This window comes from Monodelphis domestica, chromosome 5 (genome assembly GCF_027887165.1).
Source record: "Monodelphis domestica isolate mMonDom1 chromosome 5, mMonDom1.pri, whole genome shotgun sequence".
NCBI classification, from domain to species: domain Eukaryota; kingdom Metazoa; phylum Chordata; class Mammalia; order Didelphimorphia; family Didelphidae; genus Monodelphis; species Monodelphis domestica.
This window is the reverse complement of record NC_077231.1, coordinates 148,168,015-148,185,082: the sequence shown is the minus strand read 5'-3', so window position 1 is coordinate 148,185,082 and position 17,068 is coordinate 148,168,015. Positions and strand designations below refer to the sequence as shown.

The 17,068-nt window shown below is 35.8% G+C and overlaps 1 protein-coding gene across 3 annotated transcripts in view; it reads right to left on the bottom strand.

Moving 5' to 3' along the window:
• CDC123 (cell division cycle 123) overlaps positions 1 to 17,068 on the bottom strand; it is a 174,137-nt gene that overhangs the window by 86,855 nt on the left and 70,214 nt on the right. For all 3 annotated transcript variants that reach the window (XM_001363530.4, XM_056799447.1, XM_007503959.3), the window contains 3 exons: positions 16,487 to 16,544; positions 16,134 to 16,166; positions 4,036 to 4,131 (listed from right to left, as the gene is read on the bottom strand). In XM_001363530.4, the coding sequence (XP_001363567.1) occupies positions 4,036 to 4,131; positions 16,134 to 16,166; positions 16,487 to 16,544 (187 nt within the window). The remainder of the gene's footprint in view (positions 1 to 4,035; positions 4,132 to 16,133; positions 16,167 to 16,486; positions 16,545 to 17,068) is intronic.

Sequence of the window (17,068 nt, the reverse complement as noted above, 5' to 3'; positions counted from 1 at the left end):
GAATAGACTTGGGGCAAATGATCTCAGCAAGACAGTATATGATAAACCCAAAGATCCCAGCTTTTGGGACAAAAATCCACTATTCGATAAAAACTGCTGGGTAAATTGGAAGGCAGTATGGGAGAGATTAGGTTTGGTTCAACACCTCACACCCTACACCAAGATAAATTCAAAATGGGTGAATGACTTGAACATAAAGAAGGAAACTATAAGTAAATTAGGCAAACACAGAATAGTATACATGTCAGACCTTTGGGAAGGGAAAGACTTTAAAACCAAGCAAGACATAGAAAGAATCACAAAATGTAAAATAAATAATTTCGACTACATCAAATTAAAAAGGTTTTGTACAAACAAAACCAATGTAACTAAAATCAGAAGGGAAGCAACAAATTGGGAAACAATCTTCATAAAAACCTCTGACAAAGGTTTAATTACTCAAATTTATAAAGAGCTAAATCAATTGTACAAAAAAATCAAGCCATTCTCCAATTGATAAATGGGCAAGGCACATGAATAGGCAGTTTTCAGCCAAAGAAATCAAAACTATTAACAAGCACATGAAAAAGTGTTCTAAATCTCTTATAATCAGAGAAATGGTAATCAAAACAACTCTGAGGTATCACCTCACACCTAGCAGATTGGCTAACATGACAGCAAAGGAAAGTGATGAATGCTGGAGGGGATGTGGCAAAGTAGGGACATTAATGCATTGCTGGTGGAGTTGTGAATTGATCCAACCATTCTGGAGGGCAATTTGGAACTACGCCCAAAGAGCGATAAAATCTGTCTGCCCTTTGATCCAGCCATAGCACTGCTGGGTTTGTACCCCAAAGAGATAATAAGGAAAAAGACTTGTACAAGAACATTCATAGCTGTGCTCTTTGTGGTGGCAAAAAACTGGAAAATGAGGGGATGCTCATCAATTGGAGAATGGCTGAACAAATTGTGGTATATGTTGGTGATGGAATACTATTGTGCAAAAAGGAATAATAAAGTGGAGGAATCCCATGGAGACTGGAACAACCTCCAGGAAGTGATGCAGAGCGAAAGGAGCAGAGCCAGGAGAACTTTGTACACAGAGACTGACACTGTGGTACAATCAAATGTAATGGACTTCTCCATTAGTGTCAATACAACATCCCTGAACATTCTGCAGAGATCTAGGAGAAAAAACACTATCCACAAGCAGAGGATAAATTGTGGGAGTAAAAACACCGAAGATAAACAACTGCTTGACTACAGGGATGGAAGGGACATGAATGAGGAGAGACTCTAAATGAACACCCTAATGCAAATACCAACAGCATGTAAATGGGTTCGAATCAAGGACACATGTGATACCCAGTTGAATCTCTCATAGGCTATGGGAAGGAATAGGGGTTAAAGGGGGGGGGGGGAGAAAATGATCTTTGTTTCCAAGGAATAATGTTTGAAAATGACCAAATAAAATAATGTCTAAAGGGGGGGAAGAGGGGGAAGAAATCTGCAAACTCTGCATTCAATTCAAAAGAAAGAAAACTGAGATAAACTGTTAATATGAGATAATGAATAAGTCCAAAAATATAATGTTAACAAAGTTCAGTACCATCATCACCCACTGTTTCCTCCTGCCCTCTGCCAATATCACTTTCAGCAACCTTGATCACAGCTCCTTCTTTACTAACTTGCTCCAGGAATGAAGGACATTGTTAACCTAGTAATCTAAATCCTCTGAGGTCAAGAACTTTCTCATTTTTGTATTTGTATCTCTAGGGTGTAGAACAGTACCTTACACATAATAAATGGTTGCTTATTAACTAAGAAATCTTCAACCAATCCCTCTGAACTGATTTCTTCCCATGCTCAGATTTCTCCAAATCTAAAAATCTTTCTATGGATCTCTCTACTCCTCTATTCCTCCAGTCTAGCTATATCCATTACAAGTTATTATTTTTATCCCCAAACCTTCTCCCTCTTCCTAATGTCCCTATTATTATCAAGGATGCCACAATCCTTCCAATTCCCCAGGTTGCAACCTAGGTATCATCCTCTAGTTTCTCTCTCACTTTCTCAAATCCAATCTGTTGCCACGGCCCCGTGGATTTTATTTCTGTAGCATCTCTCAAATATGCCCTCTTCCTTCCTCTGACAATGCCAGTACCCTGGTGACAACCCTTTATCACTTCAGACCTAGACTATCTCTCTCCACTCTAGTTCACCCTTCACTCAGCTGTCAAAGTGATTACTTAAGTACCATACTACTTAACAAATTTCAGTGGGCACCCAGCACCTATAGGTTCAAATTCCCTCCTGTATCTTTCTAGCCTTCTTATACTGCTCCCTATTCCCTCTAGACCTATGCACAAATGGTACCATACAGTGGCACTGGCCTCTTCACTGTTTCTCACATGCCTAGAACGTTCTCCCCCCTCATTTCAGCCTCTTGGCTTAAAGACTTTCTTCCTTCATGCTCCAGCTGAAATTCTACCTTCCACAGTAATCTTTTCCTGATCTTTAATTTTAGTGCCTCCCTCTGTTGACTATTTTCATTTGTATATAATTTGTTTGTACATAATTGTTTGCATGTTATATCCCACTAGACTGTGAATTCCTGGAATGCAAGGATTAGCTTTTATTTTCCTTCATATACTCAGTGCTTAGTATAGTACTGGAATACAATAGGCACTTAGTATTTTTTGACTTGTGGACTGATTTCATATTTCTTGGCCTTTTAGGGGGCAAATCTCTTGAGAAAAATTATCTATATACAAGGCTTCCATTTCTTCACCATTTGTTCTACTGCCTTCTTTTCACCCCCTTGAAATGTGGCTTTTATTTACAATACTCTACTGAAACTTTTCTCTAAAAGGTCTCGTCTCCAATGAACCCCTAATCACCAAAATGAAAAGGGGTTTTTTTTGTTTTCTTTCTCCATCACAGCATTTTCTTTAGCATTTGTCAAGATTGACTTCCTTCACTTGTACTTGATCATCTCATCACTTCGCTTCAGAAACTACAAACATCCTTTCTCCCCTATGTCTCATTCAGTCTTGAATTTCACCTATTATTTCTATAGAGGAGGTTCTGACTTTGAAGTCAGAAAAAAAATCCTAAGGATAAATCTATAAAATGGAACCAGATGCATGGGAAGGTAGTGGGTTCTATTTTATTAGTCTTTAAACAAAAGAGAAACAATTCTTTTCAAGTATTGTGGAGTTGGGATTCTTTTTTTTTTTAAATACTGGTTGAACAAGATGATCTTTGAAGTCTCTGCCAACACTGAAATCCAGCAATTCTAATTCTCAAATCTGTATCTCTAAGTTCTGAATTTTTCTTTTTTTTTATTTTACTAGTCTTTTGTTTTTCACATATTTTATTTCCCCAAATGTCCTCTACACCTAACCTCTGTTCAAAATAAACTGATATAGCAATGTAACTAATAGCTTATATGGTATCTGGTATCCACAAGTTGATCTCTTTTTTATCTCCATAATCATATCTACAAGGGTTTGCTTACAAGATATCTCCAGCCATATTTTATTGATAAGTCAACATGTCCAAAACCTCAAAATCTGAATATAGTATTGTTGTCAATATTATCCTTACTTCTCCCTCACATTCATAACCAACTAGTTAACAAATCCTACTAATTTTATCTCTACAACATCTCCTCTATTTCTAAGTCCTGTGATATTTTAATTCTAATGTTTTCAAGACAAAAGCATTTATTTCTCTGTCAACTAAAGTAGGTGGCTGAGGTTTTTAAAAGGGCAAAAACTACCACTAGGAATTCCAACACAGTTTGGAAAAGCACAAAATCGGAAACTTCTGGAAGAACTTATGTTACATAATGTATCTCAGACTCTCAACAATATGAAACCACACACACACACAAAGAAAACTTAAAAAAATAAAATAAAATAAAGGAATAAAACAGAGAAATGGTCATGAACTTTTAAGAATTTTTCCTAGATTAGAAAATTGATGAAAGGGGAAAGAAATATTAAAATGAGGATATATTAAAATAATGAAAGAGAAAGTCTATGTTCTTACCCTTGGTGCACTCCAGTTAAGTTTAGGGAATACACTACCCCCCAGGGAATTGATGGCTTCTTGAACTTTAATTGCAAACTCAGGAAACTCTGGTGCCTGAAGAGACAAAAAAATAATTTTGTGATTTCATTCACTTTATCACACTAAATATATAAACAGTATCAAGAATACGGAAGTGATAGATATCAGAAAAGGAATTCAGAACATATGATTATTAATATGAATTAAATAAGTTAAATTAAACCAATAATTAAGATATACCCAGGAAGAAGGGGAAGAAGAACATTATAAGTATAAGCACTTAGTAAAATATTGAAAAAGTTGATGAATGGTATTTTATTCAAAGCAAAAATAAAGCTTCTTAGGGGAAAAGATTCTGATAGCTCTTTATGAATTTTCTTGTACAAAGAAGCAAGATTTTTTTCCTTTTTTAATGAGAAGTTATATATATATATATTTGTTATAAATAAAATAGTATTTATATTATAAAGTGTCAGGAGGATAGTTGGCCTTCAGAATGTTCAAAACTAGTCAAATAAAACCCTATGTTTGAGGAAAAAAGTCATTGTCTTGGATACACCCCAAAAGGTTTTACAAGAATGAATAATAAATGATGCTTTTGTTTGGTATTTAAACATTGATATTTTCAGAAAAGATTTTTATAAACAAAAATCAAAAATAGCACCTTGGTCAAAAGCTAAAATGATCTTTTTCTATTTAGTTGCTTTTGAAATTTATGTTTTACATGCTACATTTACAAAATATTCTAAATGTTCACCTCAATTAAACATGCACCACAAACACTTTGGTTAAGAGAACAAAAGTTGGCTAGTACTACTGTTAAATTTTATATTTGTATTTCATATCAGTAAGAAAGGGTACTACTTGAAAATCAACTTGTGAAAAGGAAAAGAGGCCATTAAAAGAAGAGAGATAGAAGTGGGAAGACACATGACTTAAGGTAAATGTTTGCTTGTTGTCAGTTGCTGCCCCCTCATGGATAATTGCTGTTTCAGGAAAAAAAAGTTTGTTGAACATTTCTCTTTTGCCAAAAACATTTTAATCAAAAAAATTTCATCATGAAGTTTAACTTACAACTTACAACTTACAATATAGTATCAGGTAAGAAACCAAACCATCTAATGACTGATTTTGTGTTTGGTTGGAATGATCCCAGAAAATTAGCCAAGTTTCAATGAAATCTAAAAGTCAATTAACTATAGGAAACAGTTAAAAGTGGGGCATAGAACTATATTAAAGATACTAATAGCTACAGCATTTGAAATTTTTATCATACACTCAGAAATGCAATTTAAAGATGGCTTATGGCTAGAAAAGGAAACAATCAGAACCTTAACACAGATGTCTTTTTTTCTGTTTCTACTACCATTGATCACTGTAACACAGCAGCAGCTTTCCCAAATTTCCTACAGCCTCACAGAATTAATTGCATAAATTGAAAGTTGGAAAGGTCCTTGGAGGCCATCTAATCTAGTCCATTCCTTTTACAACATCCTCAACAGATCATCTTTTGCTTAAAGATTTCCAGTAAGGAGGAATCAAACATTTGATCTCCAGTCTAGTCTATTCCCTCTTTCCATATATTTTAAATTAAGTTCTTAATTCTTATACCTGCCATTAATGGTCAATCCCTATATAAAAATTTCCTCGCCTTTTAATTAATTGACCTGTTAGCAAATCAAGAAGAAATTGAGAATTTTTTTTTCAAATGGCCTACGCTAATTTAATAAACTAGAGAGACCTCCAAGTTGTACAACTTTTCTGTTTTCAAAAACAAAGGTAGGTTCTGTGAGCCTCCCAAATTCCCCTCCAAACAATTTTTGAAGTGATAGAATCAACAAAAGGACAGAATGAAACAATGTTCCATCCAAGTAAACAGAGAAGGCTGGTAGGAAAAGTCTAGCTCATTGGGCTGAGAGTGGAACATAGTCCAGCTCAGGCTGCACCCCATCAAGCAAATACCTGCAGGTTTTTGGGTAACGAATCGGCGGCAGCACCTCCTGGAGCTCTCAACCCACAGACATAAAGGGATGAGACACTGGTCAGAAGGTAATTACAGAGTACTCTTCATTGACACAGGTTGTAAAACTTTCATTGCCTATGAAAGGTTCTGGGTCGCAGTCTGAGGGCAAGGAGGAGCACTAGCACACTAGGATGTGGGGAACAAAGGGGACCCTGGTCATAGCTTAAGGATAGAAAACAGTGCTTGTGATCACTCACAGACCATAGCACAGGCCAGGAAGGTGCACCTCTACTTAGACCACAGCACCTTAGAAGAAATGAAAACTGGCAGACTCCAAGAACTGGCTCTGAAAACAATAGCCATGAAAAGCCTGAAGTCTGAAACAGTGATCTCCTCTACCCTTGGAGCAAAGTCCAACTTTAACATAAAATTAAAAGTCAAGAAAGAGGCTGGAGGGGCAGCAAGGTGCCTCAGTGGACTTAGAGTCAGGTCTAGAGATAGAAGGTCCAAGATTCAAATCTCACCTCAGGCATTTCTTAGCTGTATGATCATGTACAAGTCTCTTAATCCCCATTGCCTAGCACTTACTTCTCCTTTGGAACCAATACACAGTATTGATTCTAAGATGGAAGGTAAGAGGTTTTTTGGTTTTGTTTTTTAAAGTCAAAAGAATGAAAAAATAAAAGAAAATATGAAATATTTTGTTGAAAAAATAGATGACTTGGAAAATAGATCAAGGAGAGAGAACTTAACTATTGGACTACTTGAAAACCATGATCAAAAAAAAAGTGCCAAATCATCACATTTCAAGAGGTCATCAAGGAAAATTGCCCTAATATCTTAAATCCAGAAGCATGTTACTGGCCTCTTATATATACCAGGAATAAAAGTTAGAAAAGAGAGTATCATTTAGCCTAATTCTTACATTTAGAAGATGAGGAAACTAAGTCATAGAGAAGTTAAAATACCTTCTCTAAAATCATGCAAATAGTAAAGAGGATTTGAATTCAAACACTCTGACACCACATCAATGTTCTTCCCACCAGATCAGGTCTAAATGTGCCCTTCTGACAAGAGAGGGTGCTATTACTAAAAACTTCATTTAAGTAGGGAGTCAAGGACAGTCATCTCTTAATTTCCCACCAGCTACAGTCCTTGGAATGCCTCTAGGAACTTCATTCCTGGGAAACCTCATCATCTTGCAAGATCAATCAGCTTTGGTCCTCACACTTCATCAGTACCCTCTACCCTCTGATGGGAGGGCAGAGCAATGAGCTCTAAAACTTCCATTTAAGCAAGGACACAGGCAACCACCTCACCATTCCTCACCCTTTGTTTACCATCTGATCATACTCCTGTGACTTCTCTGTCATGCCTCCATTTACTTTCTCTCCACCACATTTTCAACTTTATTTTTTGTTTCACCTTGTCCCTTTATATTCTAAGGTCCTTGAAAGCAAGGTCTGTCTTTTCACATTCTACATCCTCAGCATAGTGCCTGGAACATAGCAGATGATTTATAAATATTTATTAATGACATGCATATGTTAGAGAATAAGGTAGGCCAATCCAAGATGAATCGCAATACTACAGGTCTAGCCTATCTTAAAACATGAAATTTATGAAGCTCTGAAAGACAGTAGGGTTTAATATAATCTGAGTAGCAGGAGCTAGTATTTATACAAACTACATTAGTTTAGAAATACCATTTCCCATAGATTATCTTTTCATATCTAGATTAAATTGGACATCTCCTGAGGTTCAATTTGGCAAGTATCATCACAATAGACAACTGTTTTAGAAAACTGAATGTCAGGAACAAGACATCATGGCAGTCTTCTTCTAAAGAGAAGCAATGGCATGACAGGAAAGATGGAAAGTGGGATATGGGTCTTCTGACAATTGTTTTGCAGAGTCATAAATATATATGGTCCTGGTAAATGAGTATATATAACCAATAAGAAATAATGCCCATAGAACCAGGTTACTGGTACAACTGGAAGGTAAGTGTGCTTGGTAACAGCTGTCTAAACAACTTAGCTAAATATATCCCTATACTTCTAATATTAGAAGGTAACTTTAACTTTGGCAAAGAGCCATGACTGAATAAAGCATACATACATATTTTTGTTCCAGGCAATGTTTCCTACAGGAACCAGAATGTGACCTTCCATAGGTCACATGAATATATGTAGTATGCAAAGCCAGCCAAGCAGCTACTAGTAAAAGTATAATATTCAAGCTAAGAAATTCACAATATCTCCTTATACAAACCTAAGACTCGATCTCCAATGGGTCCATGGACATAAAAAATGTTGATATCCTTCAGTGACTTCAATTGTCTATTTCCAAATTAAAGGGTGAGAATCAGATGAAGGAACTTCTCAGATAACAGGCACAATTAGTCGAGATTAGTGACCAGATAAGGAGAAGAAGGGTGAGATGGTCCATAAAATTCGTTATTTGAGATTAGCCTATCATGACAAGGACCAAAATAAAATGGGTGGGAAGGAGGCATGGGAAAGAATGGCTGGGGTTTAGCCAAGGAATATATTCTATCAAGCTTCCCTGGCTGATAGGTAGGTTATACTTCTAATTACTCCTTTGTAGGAGCAACCAGGCAAACAGTGACCAATCTGTCCAAATACTTTACACTTATCTTTGGTGTGAAGGTTTAAAATTTTTGGTAGGAGTTTGAAAAAAAGTCAGAAGAGCAGTTTGGTAAACACAAAGCATTTAGTTTATTTTTGGGAAAGTTTGGATAGGAAATAGAAAAGAGGAAAGTGAGAGTAATCTCCTAATATCTTATAAATATACCTAAGGTCCCAATCCTAACTAAAATTTTCTAAAAAACCCTAAATCTATCTGACTTAGAGAGCAGTTGCTTCTGCCCGGGCCAAGCCCAGGCCTAAGCTTCTCTACACTGAATATCTAATAATTTACCCACTATATAACTACCTGCCTAAGTTAATCACTAGTCAATAAGGCTGTTAAGGCCTTAAATCTGTTTTCTCTATTTCCGTCAGTTAGAAAAAACTCCCAGTTGCAGAGAGAATGAACCACACACTCTTCTCCCCAGGGGACCCAGAGAAAAAAGTCCCTTCCAACTGTTACTTTCTCCTATGTATCCACTCCATCTCCTAGGTAATGGAATCTTCAGCAGTCTATTAACTGACTCTTACTGAGAAATGTTACCTGCTCCCTTACCTCTTAAAGAGACAGAATGATAGATTAAAAAACTTTCTTTAACATATTAAAAACTCTCTATAACATGTTATATTTGAGCCCCATACCATTGGATTACACTGGGCTGGGCTAGGATGGATTTGCTCTAAACTACATTGGCATGAATTATAGGATCATGGATTTGGAGTTGTAAGGGACATTACAGGTCATCTAGTCCAACTTCCTCATTTTATAGATGAGGAAACTGAGGCACAGGAAGGTTCTATGGCTTGCCCAGGGTCAATCAACTCATAGGTATTCGAGACAGGATTCAAACTTATTTCTTCATAATTCTAAATATAGCCCTCTACTCCCTATGACACTTGGATCCCTGCCATTAATTCTCTACCTGGGATATTTTACTACTGGCTGAAAGACAGAGTGATGTTGCAAGGAACAAGGCAGACTGAATGGAAGTTAAGACTTTATAGGAATTCATTCCCAGATGAATGCTGATAAGTTCAAGGCTACCTTTACCCAGCTTCTCTTATCTGGAAATATCTGGAAAGATCTGGAAAAATCTTCTAAAAATCATTCAACCACAGTAATATTAGGAGGTAAATCTGGCTGACTGTTTCAAGTTTCCTTCAATTCCTGGAGGAAGTCCTCAATATCACTGACTGGGAGGATATTCCTTTCAGATAGGCCCTATTAGATAGCCTGTCTGATCAGACAAAACATCAAATTGCTTGCAGTGGTTTGAACAGTGGAAAAAACTGCCTGAGGTGAAGATCTTCAAAAGGATGTTGATATATTTCAATTACTTCAACTGTCTATTTGTAAATGTAAGAATCAGGACCAGACAGAGGAATTTCTATTCTTCATTAGCCATAATTAGTAGTAAGAGAATGAGAAGGGTGAGATGATTCATGAAAACTCATATTTGAAGCTAACCTATCAAAGCAAGGACCTAAATAAAATTGTGAAAAGGAGGAATAGATATATTTATATAAGAAGTCCTGGGAGATTCTCTGTTGGCCCAATGAACTGATCTAGAAGAACAACCACATAGCTCACAGAGAGGACAACTCCATGCTCTGAAGCTATTTGTTACTTTCCTGGAAAGTCTTAATGATTTCACAACTATGGCCAAGTTTCTTTCTGTTTGCTTCATTTGTTGATGGAGAGCAGTGCTCCTAGTCTTGTATCCTGGCAAAAAATGTGTCTTATTTCCAGAGTTCCAAGTTATAAAGAAGGAAGGAGACCTGGGACAAGCTGATCTTTACTGGATGATTAACAGGCAGGTAAAATGAAAAGATTATGTCCAGGGAATAATGAGCTGTTCCAGAGATACAAGAAAAAAAAATTGTCCTCTGGTTAAAATCCAGCAATCCACAAAGGCAAAAATAGCAACAAATATTACTAATACCATATATTATTTCAGGCATGCAGTATTTATACTTTTCCACCAAATCTCCATGTGTAGTGCTCTTTCTACTCTATTATGCCAACTCTCAAATGAAAAGGATTAGGAAGAAGAATACAGTTAGCAGATAAGGCACACTAATATACTATTAGTTGGTGTAGCTATGAAGTTGTCCAGCCATTCTGAAAAGTAATTTGGAACTAAAAAAATTGAACATACCTTTTAACTAAGCTATATCACTTTTAGGCTTTATATTCCAAAGACACAGAAGAGATATAAAGGGATCTATGTATACAAAAATACTTACAGTAGCACTTTTCACAGTAACCCAAAGCTGAAAATTAAAGGAGTGTCTACCTAGTGGGGAAGGGCAAATTGTAGTATACTAAAATATTATTATACCAGAAGAAATAATATTACACCTATGGTGCTATACCAAAATACCAAAGGTATATTTTATAGAATTTGATACAACAATAACAAAACTCTATTTGGATTAATTAAATATTGGGGCTAATTAAGATCTGAGTAAATAGGAATAGACTAAGAATTGTACAGTTTCAAATTAAACCCCAGCTGGAATCTTGGGGAGAGTTCCTAAAGGAAATTCTGAGGAGCTTTAGAGACTGTTGGTATCCAATTACCAGGTACTCTTGGAATGAGGGTTTACTCTGAGAGGCTGGTTGGATCTTGCTCTCTGGAAAACTGTGGAAAACCAAGTGGTAATTGAAAGAGAACAGGTTGGAGTTTTGGGAATAAGTCTGTGAAAGAAGACCAACTGGAAAGAGAAAAGAAAGACTGTTTTCCTCTGTGTGACTGCAGAAGGGAGCAGGCCAACTGAGGTCTACCAAGGCCAATTGAAGCCTAACTAGGCCCAAAGAGCTGACAGTTGGAAGAGTGAGCTAGAAAGAATTCAAGGAGAAAATAACTGTAAACTATATATGGAGATTATTAATTAGTACAAGTTATTTAGAATAGATACTGGGGATTATTAATAGATTAAGGAGTTTTAAGGAGGCTCAAGTTTCTTGAGCAGGAAGACAGTTCTTATGAACCAGCAGTGAAGGAAAAGTTTAGTTTCCTTTTAAAATTAGCAACTATTTCCTAAATCCTTTGTTTACCTCTCCTTCCCTTCCTTAAACCCTTTCAATAAATATTAAATAAGTTTGTATAAGCTGTCTCCATCGTAGTTTTCATTCAATCATCTCTGACTGGCCTAAACTGTTACCAGAAGCCTCAGCTCAAAATAGCTGGTAGCCAGCTGGCTTTCAGACAACAACTAAAGTTAAGAAAAGATTGTATCCCAATTTCCACCCAACACTCACTTTGAAAAAGAAAAGATCTAAAATATCAAGGGGATGAAAAGGGGAGAAAGTACTCTCAACCAAACCTCAAAAGAAAGCAGTATTCATCAAATCATCTGGTACTGCTTAAAAACTAAAAAGTTTAAAAATAAGAGCTGAGTCATGGAAAGACCTCCATGAATCAGTGCAGTGGAAGGAGCAGAATCAGAAGAATGTTGTACACAAAGAATGATACACTGTGGCAGAATCGAATGTAATAGACTTTTCTACTAGCAGCAATGCAATGATCCAAGACAATTCTGAGGGACTTATGAAAAAGAATGCTATCCACATCCAGAGAAAGAACTGTAGCAGCAGAAACACAGAAGAAAAACATTTGACCTATCATGTAGTTTGATGAAGATATGATTAGGGATTTTATGTTAAAAGATCACTCTCCTGCAAATATGAATAACATGGAAATAGGTTTTGAACAACGGTACATGTATAATCCAGTGGAATTTGTTTGTCAGCTCTTGGAGGAGGGAAGAAATTGGGGGGGGGGGGATCATGAATCATGAATCATGGAAACATGGAAAAATATTCTAAATAAATAAATAATTTTTTAAAGAGCTAAGTCAATGGAACTGATGAAAAATGAAAGAATAAAAAATAATGGAACTCAATAACCCAGTGTTTAATAACCCAGAAAACAAATTATTTCAAAAAGGATTCTCTATTTGATAAAAACTGCTGGGGTAAATGGAAAGCATTCTTGCAGAAACTAAGCTAAGATCAACACCTTGTGTCATATTCTACAACATATTCAATTGTACTATAAACACTAGAACAGATGCAAATCATATTCCTCTCATAGCAATGTGAGAGCAGATGTGTTCTTAATCAAACAAAAGATAGGAAAAATTTCAAAAGATAAAACAGGCAACTTTGATGACATGAAACTAAAAAGTCTCTGCACAAAAAAATGAATGCACCTAAATGCAAAGCAGTCAAATAGGAAAAATCTTTTTATCAAATTTCTCTAATAAGCGTTTGGTATCCAAGATATATAAAAAATTAACAGATAGATAGATAGATAGATATGTATTCGTATATATATTCACACACACACACTCTCAAAAGCCATTCCCCAATAATGAGGATATGAACAGTTCTCAAAAGACTGACAAATTATTAGCAACCACATGAAAGAATATTACAAATTACAAATAAGAGAAATCAAAATAGCCCTGAGGTTTCACCTTGCACATTATAAATGGGAAAAGATGACAAAAGATGGGAATAGTCAATGTTGGAGGGTTTATGGAAAGATAGATATATATTATTAGTACACTACTGTGAATCTTGAAATTTCTCAGACTTGTGAATGTTAAAAAATTCCCCATTGGAGAATTCTCCATTGGGACAATTCCCTATTGGGACCATTCCCCATTTGGACAGTGAGAACTCTACTTAGGTCAAAAATGTGAAGACCTCTACTCCATCCGTACTTAAGCCTGCTTTAGGGGAGAAAACTCCTTGCTGAACAATGAAAAATACTTAAGCCATGCCTATTTTTAGAATTAATACAAAGGGGTGCTAAGTACCTATAAAGGTCAGGTAACTTGTAAACTTACATGGGACAAAGAGGTGAGAAACTTACTCAGAGATTCTAGCCTACTCAGGTGTGGATTACTAAAAGGATTAGTCTACTCAGATGTGAATTCAGAATGGGCTGTCTTTTGGAAAACATCTACTGTGATTGGTAGATGGAAGAACTTAGGGGAGATGACATAGGAGAAAACCCCCTATATAAAAAAAGGACAGGCTACTGAAATAGATTCTCTGGGACTCTCAAAAAAGAGTCTCTTGAGAGATAGCCTCTAAGGAGGTTGTTGAGAGAAGGACAATCTCTAAGAAGGTCTCTCAAGGGAGGCTGACTCTGGCTGGAACTCCCTCTGGGGAGACTCTGTCCCCCTGAATCCTCGCTTGAACAGATCTTATGGTGAGTGATTAAGGACTGACTGATCTTTTCTTGTAGGGCTTAGGCCTGGGTTGGCCAGGGCTGCCTGGGCCAGACTATTCTTTTCTCATTTATTTCCTTTTTCTCTCTCTCTCTCTTTCTTTGATTCCTCATTGTATTATTAATTAAATTCTCTATAAAACCCAGCTGACTTGGGTATATTCATAATTGGGAATATTTCCCTGGGACCACCTTATATTTGATTTAAAACAAGACACTGTAGTGGAAACATATTTTCTGCGGTCACATTTACTCATCCACTCTTATATCTATCACAATTTAAGTCTTCCACTATTTTAAGTCACTACAGTTTACAACCTCAACCATTTTAACTCTTACAGTTTATGGCATGCACTCTTTAAAATGCCACACTGCTGATATAGCTGTGAATCAACATAACCACTATGAAAAGCAATTTGGGTTTATGCAAATAAAATGGCTAAAATGTCCTTTCTCTCCAAACCAGAAATTATAATATTAGGTTTATACTCAGGTCACTGAAAAGGAGAAACTTCATATACACACACACACACACACACACACATATATATCTCACGATATTTATGAAAGCATTTTTTGCAGTAGCAAAGAACTGGAAACCTGGAAACCAAGTAGACATTTATCAAACAGGAAATGACTAAAGAGAGAGCCAGAGAGAGAAAAAGAAGAAAATTAATGTTGAATTGTAATAATTTCTACATTAATCATTTTCTAAACCTCATTTTCAAAGGTCAGCCAGCTTCCAAGCTTAAATAATTTACCCAGACCTCAAGGCTCACTGGACCAACTCCTGTTAACAAGAACTCTCTTGGGTAAGCAAAGTCAGAAAGCTCTAGCTACTGAACTTTGTAGCCACTTGGCTGGGGAAAGTTTGTGCTGGTAACCTGTTGGTCCAGTGATGAAGTAATGTGGGAGAAGCTAAAGACTCTAAGTCTAACTACTTTCTCAAAATACCCCCCAGTGTGGACTGACAGGGGAGGTCCTAGCTGTCAGGCCAATCAGAAAGAAGACACAACTCCCTTTATAACCAAAAGACAGGACTTAGAAGGCTAGGTGAGGGAGCTATTTTTTGTTAGCAGATGCACGCATTTATTAATAAATATTTATTTCTGGAGAAATGGCCTCATATTCATTCTTGCATAAAAATCCGAATGCTACTATTGGGAGGAGAGGGGATTTATAGATAGAGAAAGAACTACCTGAATTGATACAGAGTGAAGTAAGCAGAGCCAAGAAGATAATATGCACAAGGGCTAACAAGGTAAATGGAAAGAACAACAAGGAAAAAAAATATCCAAGTAAATGCTACAAAATTAAAAAGGGCAAGCATGTCTTGAAAGCAGAGATATGAGAAGAACAATCCCATCCCAACCCTCTGCTAAGATGAGAGGTTCACAAATATCGTGCATTAAACAATTTTCAGACAGTTTTGATATATTGATTAGTTAAGCTGATTTTGTCCCTTTTTTTGTCTTAAAAATACAATTTATCTCAGGTGGCTCTTTTGGATGAATATTGGAGAAAACGATAGTGATGTTAAAAAAACTTACTTTAAAAAAATTGATAAGAAAAAGAAATTTGGAATATTTCTATGAACTGATACAAAATTAAAGAAGTAGAACAATGCATATAATGACATTAAAGAGAAAAACAATTATGAAAGAATTTACAACCCTGTTCAATGCAATGATGAATCACAAATCTACAATAATGAACATAAAACATGACACCCACATCCTTCATGGACTTAAAAAGCAAAAAAAGACATATTTTGGGGCATGGATAACATGTGTATTTGTTTTGCTGGACTATGTATATTTGCTATGAGGATTTTCTTTATTTCTTTTTTTTCTCCCCACTGTTTAAGTGAAGGAAGCTATAGAAGAGTGCTTTTTTAATAGTTTCCAATCTAGATTCAATCCAATATAGATTTATAGATTCTATTCCACAAATTTTTACATTGTTGAGAAGTTGGTATTAACAAATAACAGGAATTCAAAAAAGGATGTTTAACCTTTTTGAATGGTAGAGAAGCAAGATATATATATATATATATATATATATATATATATATACATATATCATAATAAATGAACAATAATGTAAGTCTTATGCTGAAATTTCTCCCAAGACCTTATACCTATTAGGTGCTCAATAAATATAAGAAAAGGAAAAAGAATTTCACCAGGTTTATCAAACTCAGAAAACTGGCCTTACCGTAAGTGTTGTTGTGTTCTCATCATCTGACCACTAAATAGAAAAAGAAAAAAGAAAAATAATTAATTTGAAAGGTGTTTGGCTTCCACAATACAGGGCCTATTATCTCAAAATTATAACTGCAACTGAAACAACTTGTTCCTAGACACATCATCCAAAACGTTCTGTTGAAATTTTCTCCACTTGCTCATTTCACTTCTAGTACAGATTTTAAATCACAGACAACAGTAAGAATAATATTTCTATAACAATCACATCTATTATGTCATGTCTTTCTCAAAGTTATAAACTATCATTAAAATTTCAGAGATCATTTATAGTACAAAAAGCTACAGGTATTATTTTGAACTAACCTGTATTTCTTCTCCCTCGTTGTCACTGTCTGGTTGAGAACACGTTGGTGGATCTTCCCTAGGGGAATAAACACATAAATTGAGGGGGGTAAAAAAAAGCTTTTTGTTCATGACCACTGAAGAAGTAGCCATCACTGAGCTGAGCTGAAGAAGGATCATAGTTTTCCCAAAGTGGTGAGTTTTTCTTTGGGTGTATTAGGATAAGAATTTAATTAGCTAATTAACCTAGTTAGAAGTAAGGATTTAGTCTAGAGAAAGAGTTCTGAATTTTACTTTAGCTCCTTTAAGCAAAGAAAAGCAGAATTTTCTGTGTGTCACTTTAAGAGAATTAAATAATAGGAAAGCCAGAGAACTGGTCACTCTCTGAAGCTTATTCGCTTAGAGCAGGTAACTGGAGATTTTGTTCTGATCAATCTGTGAAGGATTTTCATAAGAGTTAACTTTGGAGAAGGGGAGAAACATCATTTCATCTAAAGATTAGTTGGAGTGAGCACTTTTCTCAGAGAGGGAGGAAAAGCAGCCAGAGGAGGCACTGTTTTCTCTTGCTAAAGCAGCATTAGTTTTAGGTACCCTGATGAGAAG